Source organism: Pundamilia nyererei, unplaced genomic scaffold, assembly GCF_000239375.1.
Source record: "Pundamilia nyererei isolate P.nyererei 1_Seehausen unplaced genomic scaffold, PunNye1.0 scaffold00015, whole genome shotgun sequence".
Classification (NCBI taxonomy): domain Eukaryota; kingdom Metazoa; phylum Chordata; class Actinopteri; order Cichliformes; family Cichlidae; genus Pundamilia; species Pundamilia nyererei.
This window is the reverse complement of record NW_005187416.1, coordinates 2,340,803-2,350,192: the sequence shown is the minus strand read 5'-3', so window position 1 is coordinate 2,350,192 and position 9,390 is coordinate 2,340,803. Positions and strand designations below refer to the sequence as shown.

At 40.0% G+C, this 9,390-nt stretch overlaps 1 protein-coding gene across 1 annotated transcript in view; it reads right to left on the bottom strand.

Moving 5' to 3' along the window:
* The window catches only part of arhgef12b (Rho guanine nucleotide exchange factor (GEF) 12b), a 27,212-nt gene that overhangs the window by 10,898 nt on the left and 6,924 nt on the right, over positions 1-9,390 (bottom strand). Inside the window, exons 6-18 of the mRNA XM_005725404.1 lie at positions 8,370-8,468; positions 8,184-8,294; positions 7,000-7,098; positions 6,817-6,859; positions 4,454-4,559; positions 4,189-4,326; positions 4,007-4,039; positions 3,019-3,133; positions 2,174-2,225; positions 1,818-2,027; positions 1,429-1,576; positions 670-821; positions 417-563 (exon numbers count right to left, since the gene is read on the bottom strand). Of these exons, the coding sequence (XP_005725461.1) occupies positions 417-563; positions 670-821; positions 1,429-1,576; positions 1,818-2,027; positions 2,174-2,225; positions 3,019-3,133; positions 4,007-4,039; positions 4,189-4,326; positions 4,454-4,559; positions 6,817-6,859; positions 7,000-7,098; positions 8,184-8,294; positions 8,370-8,468 (1,453 nt within the window). The remainder of the gene's footprint in view (positions 1-416; positions 564-669; positions 822-1,428; positions 1,577-1,817; positions 2,028-2,173; positions 2,226-3,018; positions 3,134-4,006; positions 4,040-4,188; positions 4,327-4,453; positions 4,560-6,816; positions 6,860-6,999; positions 7,099-8,183; positions 8,295-8,369; positions 8,469-9,390) is intronic.

Here is a 9,390-nt window from a genome sequence, read left to right as displayed (position 1 = left end):
TAATGATGTGTCATGACTATGTCAGCACACGTGTTTAACCTACAAGGGACCATGGACAGTCATTTACTATGACGCCAGCTTTATATTTGTGTGTGTCACTGTGAAATTTCCGAGTTTTTTTTTTTACATGATCTGGCCCATTGGCAGCGTGACAAGGACAAAGTGTGTGCTGTAAGTGTTTTTATAACATTATAAACTTTTACTTTATTGTAACATCCAGTAACTTCCAGTCACTTCCCTGTAATGATTTTTCATTGGACCATGAAATGACCAAAATCCAAAAATTAATCAATTAGAATATATGAAAATCTGCCGTAGATGAAGGAAACAGTATGTGTCTCATTAACACAATTACAGCCACACCCCCTACTCAGTCATGTGTGAAATGTGTTACCGTGCAGCTAATTGATTGTTACCATGAAGATGAAGGATTTCCTCCAGGTTGATAAAGATGTGTTTTATGTCTTCTGGTGGAAGGATGCCGTCCCTGTTCAGCCTCTGGCAGAAAACACAGTCCAGCACCTTCAGCATCCTCAAGTGTGCACGCTCAGTGTAGAACAGCTCTAAAGAGCGAACGGACAAATGCATGCATGTGGATAAAATTAGCACAGATTTCTTTTTTTTCTTTTTTTAATCATTTTGGAAAAATGTGTAATATTGGCGATTTACCATTGATGACTTCCTGCCGGTTGATCTCTTGTTGCGTTAAGCTCATCAGGACGCCTCGAGGGACCAGTCCCTGCCAGATCAGAGGATCTTCTTCACACTCAGCCTCTCCGCCTTGGTCATCTTCACTCTGGATGTCACCCGGTACCTCCATCCTAAAGAGACAAAGAGAGACTGGCTATCATAAAGATAAATGTGGCATTAGAAAGGGAAACAGTTACTGCATTAAAATTTTTATTTAACACAATAAACTATTTAAAAAGTATCATTAGGATATTTTGACAAAATTCTCAACCCACCTTTCTAATAGATGGTTTGTCCCGTGACAACCATGACCATAAAGTGAAAACGAACAAACCCCCAATATGTTGATTCATAGGTTAAATTTTTTAAAAATAATAACAACTCTTTGGTTATTTATATCCAATATATGCAAAAAACTCTTTGAAAATGGATACAACTACAACTTTTATTTGGTTGCGGCAGAGGGTCGCCCTCCCTGAGCCTGGTTCTGTCGGAGGTTTCTTCCTGTTAAAAGGGAGTTTTTCCTTCCCACTGTCGCCAAAGTGCTTGCTCATATGGGGTCATATGATTGTTGGATTTTTCTCTGTATGTATTTTTGTATGTTTTCTTTCTTTGCTTTCAAATTGTACATTCGTATGCTGTTACTTCCTTTAAATCCAGAAATTTCCTTTACAGTGGCACACAGCCCAAAAATGTTTTTAAAAACAGACTTAAAGCTGCATCCCCAACTTCAACTACCTGAAGGCCTCCTGATCTTCATCCCGCTGCTCCACCGTGGAGGGGCTGAAGTCAAACAGAGTGCCGGTTGGACCGGAGACGCCGTCGTGGTTGTCAGCAGACTGCGCACTGTCGCCTGGTCTGGGCTGCATGCAGGACGGAGAGACATCTGTAGAATAAAGGAGAGAAGAGGAGTAAAATACATGAGACAATTAAGACTCGAATGGAGCTTTAATTTGAACAAATTCAACAGTATCCGTATTCTGCAGGGATATTTAGTAGATGTTACTGAAACTAGAGATAGTGTCTGAGTGACTCTGTGTTCATCCCACATGTAATGGAAGATTGAGGCAATTAAATAAAAGAAAATTATCAAAATTTAATAACGAACAAAAACTGGAATATCTTACTGGATTCTGACTCATGTCCGCCTGCCTCTGAGACCTGAGTGGTGGGGGAGCTGTGTGTAGGGAGGGTGGTGGCAGGCAATAATTGGGTATCTGATCCATCGCGGATCCGTCCAGGACTTGTGGCGGACTGGTCTGATGGTTCAGAGATGCCAAGAGGCGACTGAGGAAGCTTTGGCGGACGCTGCTTGATCTGGTCCACAGCTTTCACGACTGTGCAGAAACCCATGAGCATAAAGTATCACACACTAGATCGATAACGTTATTGTATGTACACCCTCAATTATACACAGATACAGCTCTTTATGCAATAAGACAGCAAATACCTCATGGTTAAAATATATATTTCTTCTTCTCACCTGGGGTGGGGTCCACTCTGCTCGGACGCCGAGGGGGGCGGATGTTGGGAAACTGATGGAAATGTTTATAAGTTACACATTGGAGTAAATGATTCTCAGTTCTGAAGTTCATTTAAATGTCAGTCACATGTCACCTGTGTGGAAAAACTACTGTTGCCTGTCCCAGCACAGCCTTGAAGGGAGGTTCTCATACATTCAGTGGCCAGAATACACAAGGAAGCAAGCTGAACATACTGGGAGTAACCCAGATGAGAGGTGTTTCCATGCTAAACGCACTGGAAAGGCTAATTAGCACGGACAGGAGGAGTAAGTGGCTCCTAGCTTTCTCGTTGTCTCTGTGCTGCATGTGCTTAAGGTCTCACACCCTGACGTTGCCTTTGTTTATTTGACTCTGCTCTTAGTTGTGGAAGATCAATAAACTGCACTACAGTAAACTCAAAAAACTATCTACTTCATAGGACGTTCGAGTGTTTTTTAACTTTTAATTGAATCTAAAAAGCTGAATCCAAAAGTGACCAGCCAGACAAAGTTTATTATTATTGTTTATTATTTTCACCTTCCTCTCACCCACTTCTCAGACTTCATACTTTTCTCATGAAAAAACAAAACATGTTTATCTAGGAACTATTTTTTTAAAGACAACAAAGTAAATCTCAAAAAAGGTTTTTAAGGCTAATAAAGAACATCGATGATAATTGATAAGTCAGTGACTTCCCATAGATCCATCCATCCATTGAACCATGCACTTAACTACTTACTCATAGTGGAATTGTATAATGATTGCATTATTATGTATAGGTTACTCTGTGTGTGTGTGTGTGTGTGTGTGTGTCAGGAGGTTGCACCTTAATCCTGGGGAGGAAATTGATGCGAGCACGTTTGTGTTCGAGGCCTCGATGCTCCTTCACTTTCACTCCGAGGTGCTTCATGTAGGTGAGAATCACATACTGCATTGTTTGCCTGCAATAAGAGACACACAATGTGTAGCAGTGTAACACAGAACACGTGCTGCTGATTTTCTCATCTATGCAGCAGCTCTTAATGATCACAGTATTAATAACAGACGGACGTTCTTTCAGACAGTCCATTGTGTCAGGCTACATTTCACTGTGTGTTATACTTGTATAACTATGCATGTGACAAATAAAGAACCTTGAACCTTGAACCTCTTACAAAGAAAGAAATATCCATCATATTATTGCAATAAACAAAAGAAATACTGGTGGAGCCAGTGTAGTATCAATTTCAAACTCCTGCGTTGCCTCGTTCGCAAGCTTATGTGTCTACACCACCTGTTGCAATGTAAAGCTGTGGTGTGATGGATGTAGTACAAGATGTCACCACTGGGGGCAAGAGATTCCACATTTGGGTCTCTTGCATGGTGTATCAGAGCTTTATGACTGTCTTATTCTTTCCCATGTGCAAGATTTCTTTTCCCCACCCACCCTTTATTTTTTAAGAACGTCCAACAAGATCATTCAGGGGAAGTTAATGAATGATGTTGAGCCGATGGAGACGTGGCATCAGAGGCATCAGTACAACTTTCATTTTCGAGCACTGAAATTTGCCCTGGTGTCAAAATATTTGTGAGTAAAGCACCTCTATGATTAATTTTATCTTACATGTGACAGACTTATTTATTTGTTCAAAGATATAAAACTGTGCTCACACAGACTTTGTTTGAAATATTCTGTCTTAACATTTAGTCACAGATGGGACAATGATTTATAAATATCATAACAGAACAGAAACTATAAAACTTCCCCAAAATCATTCACACTGAGTATCCTGCAGCTGCCTGATGATATAAAATATAAAACTCCCTCCTCTTACCACTTCTCCTCTTCTGAGCTCTGTGATGTCAACCTGCAAAATCACACACACACACAATCACATGATGCACGTCTGTGTGGGTGTTTTTCTTTTTTGTTTGTTTAAAAAAAAAAAATACAATCAGAAAGGAGCATAGGGGTTAAAAATACACATCTAGGTGTCTTTGTGGCTCAGAGACTTACAGGATATCCTCTATCTTGAAGAGGATGTGTTCAGCACAGGAGCATTCTTTCTCCAAGGCCTGCTGGTCTCTTCCTGGCTCAGAGTCCAACTTACAGAGCTCGTCTTCGGCCAGCGTCAGACCCATGCTGCGCTTCTGTCTGCACACCGAGCGCATGTACATAGAGAAATATTACTTTACACAGACATGTATCAGATATCTGCCAGGAAAATATTCAGGTTAAACATTTATTATAAGAATAAATTTAACAGCTGAGTGACAGCTACCTGAAGTCTTCCAGGTTCTTGTGCAGGTCTGGTAACAGCGCGTCCTGTAACGTCTGAATGTACTGTTTACACAGGCTGTCTGGGATCAAGTCCAGCCTTCGCTTCTCTGTCACACACACACACACACAGAGAAAATATTCAAACCCAAAGCATCAAATTCACAAATTAAATGAAAAAAAAAAACATTTATAATTTATTAAAGGAATCAGGTTTAAACCCTAATATGACGGGTCGCGTATGTGATACACATGTTCTTTGTTTCTGCTGTCGTAGAGTCTGTTTTCAGCCACTGCAATCGATGATATCAGAACGGTAGCCAATACTGTCAAATACCCCAAGTTATTAGAATTGATTTATTTTCTCTGAAGCTTTCAAACATATTTCATTTACGAGTGGGAGTGTGAGACTGACACACAGATTGGTGCGATGTCAGTAGTGATGAGGATGTTGTACCAGTTTCTTGTTGTGAAGAGTGAGCTGAGCGGTCGATCTACGTTCCTACCCTCACCTACAGCCACAAACTGTGGGCACAGTGAATAAATTAGTTATTTCAGGTGGGTTGGGCATCTGCATCCTGGATGCCTCCTAGGTAAGGTTATCTGGCCCAAGACACGCTGGAAAGATTACATGTCTCAGCTGTCATGGGAACACCTCTGTACCACTCTGACAAAGCTGGAGGAAGTGGATGGGGAAAAGCCAGTCTGGACGTCTCTGCTTAGACTGCTACCCCTGCGACTAACACCCAGATACAACGAATATCTTACACACTACATAAGAAATAACAGTAATAAATTGCATGATATTTATCCATATTTACCAGTCAATCATGCTCATGCTCAGTTTACCTTTTTCATTTCTCAAGGTTTCATGAATTTGCATGAAATTGGAGTTTCTTAATCTCTCTCACTCACACACAAACACTTTCCTGAAAATAATAATAATAATTTTGTGGTCTTAGTTTTTGTGTATAATAAACTCTTTGTTAAACTGCTTCAAGCATCAGTTTGCTTATTAGGCCCCAAGCAGCAGAGGTGGACAGTGTAATTCATTAAGCTTGTTGTCTTCTGACTACATCTTCTACTTCCAAACTCCGGCACAAAAAAAGTGGAGTTCAGATTTTAACTTTTCAAAGCGACATGCACAGTGTGTGTGAAGTAAAATCTTTGTTTTACAAGAAAAATGTTCGCCCCCACCACCACCTAAACACCCTCCGCCCGCACAAACACATCCTCCAGCCACACACACCCATATTTTGTTATCAAACTGCATTGAGGTTTATTTCACACCTCAATCAATTAGTAAACAAATAAGCAAATACAAGTAAACTGCAATAAATTACAGGTAGTAATAAAATAATCTCCCAACTCTTTTATGCTGTGTCCACACTTAAACGGGTGTTTTTAAAAACGCAGCTGTTTCTATGCGTTCGGACCTTTCGTCCACACGTAAACGGCGTTTCGAATCACCGAAAACTGAGATTTTTTTTTTTTTTAAACGCCATTTTTTGCGTTTCCGTGTGGACGAGGAATACAGAGTTCGTCACGCAGCGTCAAAGGTATGTGTCTTTTTTCACGTCACGCTGTGTGCCACGTTATTGTTTACGTGAGATGAATTGCAGAATGGCAGATAGAGACAAAATACTGTTAATCTGACTATCTTCAGGTTTTACACGCTTACATACACACGCAGTTACTGTCCCTCCATTTAGAAAGGCAGAGGCATCACGGTGTGATTATTTTATGTGTAGTTTCCTGTGTAATAATATTCAACATTGCTATCAATACATTTCTCAAAAAAAAATGCCTCTCTGTGCAAAAAAACATAAACAACTGTGGGATACTGTTTGTGCGTGGTTTGAACTGGGGAAACAAATCGTGGCAGGATCAGCCTGATTTTATTTGGATCCCACTGTAACTTTACTGTATAAAGGGCTAACATCTCCAAAATGTCAGGAGTAGTTAGTCATTACAAGTAGTGTTTGTGAACTAAAAATCAAGAATGTGGGATACTGTTTGTCCGTGTTTGTCGAGCGCATGCTCCCGACGCAATGGAAACTAATTCTGTTACAGAGACCTACCTCGGCACTTGTGCAGGTGAAGCCAAAGGGAAGATATGCTTCACCATATTTTCTAGTCTTTGGCTTAGAATGAAGTTGGTTTGGAAACATAATTGGCGATGCTTCAGCTCCTGCTTCGCGTTTGTGTGAGAGCCTCGTCAAAAACCTGTCAATCATGCTAGCAGTGTCCAAGCCTTCTTTTTTTTTTTTTCTTTTTCTTCTTCTTTTCATACCGCGCTCCCCCCCCCTGCAATGGGGCCCCACACTTTGGGAGCCTCTGTTTTAGAGGATTCCTCTAATGCCTTACCTAGCTCAGCCGAAACGGTCTCTGGCACCGGCACTTTAAGATTCTAGATAAGACAACAGAAGGAGAGTTAAGAATCCCATCAACACAGGAACACTATCTTATTTTATTTTTTTAAAACAAAAACAGGAAAATTGTCACAAAGAACAGACACTGGCTGAGAAAGAATCTAATAGACCAACTTACTGCAGTTCGATCCATGAATAGCGTGTGTAATTCAATAAAGAAGCGTCGACTTTCTTTGGAGTTGGTTTGCTTGTACATATCAGCGTAGAGGTAACACAGCTAACCATAGGGGGAAAATACAGTTAGTCCTTTCTATTAGGTTCTATTAGTCCATGTTTGCATAGCTTCTTATTTCATGAATTGCATCACTTATTCAAACCATGAACAAAATACAACATTGTGAGAAAACTGTCTCTTTAGGTCAACAGCGGTGTTCCACAGGGCTCAATCCTTGGCCCACTTTCATTTATGACAAAGTAGAACTTGGCAACCCTTTTTAGGTCCCTGAGTTTTATATTCATACATGATACTGAGACTGCTTTACACACTAAATTGTGTTCATATTGAACTCGTATAATCAAAGAAATGGTTTATCTTATATTACATTAGTCTGCAAGATTTTCCTTCTTGCCAATAGTTTCACAGCTCAATAGTTAACACATTTCTGCAAGGTTTATTACTTTTCTATAATGTCTGTGTAAACTGCATTCACATCTTTTATGCTTTTAAGACATAAAACAACAAAAGCATTCTTCTACCAAGTGTTGCCTCTTTATACTGCTAAATAGCCAGCTCCATTGTTGTCGATAAACTTTGAAAAACACATTAATGAGCCACGCTGTTGCACTGTCTGACATGTTCCTTTGTTATGATGAAAAAGGCTCTTTGTAGTTTATTTTTAGTCAGTTCACTTTCCTGCTTCTGTAAAGACTCACGATAGGACTGAATGTGTATTTATCATACCAACAGTCCATGGTTACAGTTGTTTTTAAGATTTACATCTTCAGTAGGAGCGGCTGGGGTTGTGATCACCAATGTTTTGTCACAGATGCTAGGCCCATTTTATATATAGTTTATATATAGAGTATGTGGTTGTGAATCATGAACGCAGTGTGAAAATAGAAAATGACTAAGAACAAGTCCACGGAAAGTTTGGTAAAATGAAGTTTAAATACAATTAAAATTCCTTGCTACTACTTTAGGAAACAGTATACGCATATGCTTGCTATATACTTATGTATGCTTTTAATTTTCAGCCTGCAGTGGCCTCATATTGGTATCAAATGATGATACCAATGGATTCAGACGATATTGGCAGCAAAGGCATTACCACACACTGATTTGTACTGTGTTTGTGGCTATACCAGAGGAGCAGGGTCAAACTGTGAGACCACATGGTGGAGGAAAACTGCGAGGTGTGCCGGCCGAGACTTCAGCGACTCAATACTCTGGAAACAGGTACACTCGCCATTGATCTGAGGAAAAGCATCCATTTATTAGATCGGATGATGATCATGTGACCCAAAAATCAGAGACATTTAGCCAGATACCTGTTCTTGTGATGATTCAAAGTAGTCGTCTTCTGCTCCAATAATCTGAGGGTTTACGAGGTAAGGAGGGCTACCCGCACTGCACTGGGTATTGGGGTGCTGTGTGATATAATTGAGGTACAATGCAGGGTCAAACAAAGAGGTTCACATGACAAAGGAATAATTTCTTCTTCATATGTAGGAACCCTAACCTTAAGTTTAACCGAAGAAATATTTTTAACACTTTCCCCTTTTTATTTCAGGCATGCTTCCAAAACCAAATGACTGGCTTTTCCTCCCTCCTGTTCTATGTCCTTACTGTTGCTCTTGACCTCTTGCCAGGAATCCATTTACCAGAGCATTTAGTTATCTATTGTTTTTTATTTTTTTCCTGCTGATAAGGAGTTAGGGTTGAGACTTGTTTTTAAGCAATTAGTGATTAAATTTTTTTCTAATATTCTTTGATTCACTGTTTTGCCCTTAGCTCGCTCTAAAATTAGTTTTAACCTTCTTTCTATTTTTCCCTTCCCCCGTTTCTCTCTGAACCAACTTTACGTTGTAAAATTGAAAATAAAATGTGTTCAAGGATAATTCTTTTTTAAGTACTGCAAACGTCCTCCATTAAGTTACCCAAATTGCATGGCACTTTTGCAGTTTCGAGCCCAAAGAGCAAGCACATTAGCAACCCTCTCAGTTGAACTGACAAAGAGCATGCACATCTAGAACTTCAGCTGGTGGAGACAGAGATCAAAGTAGCGCTTCCTAGGGTAAATCTACTTCAGTAGAGTAATTTCACTGGGTCTCTGGAAGCAACAACCCCTGAGGCTGAAATAAAGCTCATGTAGAAATAACCTGCATTTGTGGTTACCTCCTAAAGCAAGTCAGTCAAGTGTTAATAGGGAAAACTTAATAGCATTAAAAACATGACTATAGATGGGTGGAAAAGCAATTTGGTCACAATGAAGAGCTGTCCCTTGTGTATGGCCTGGTAATGGCCTGCATTTGTATAGCGCTTTTCTAGTCCATAGGACCCCAAAGCGCT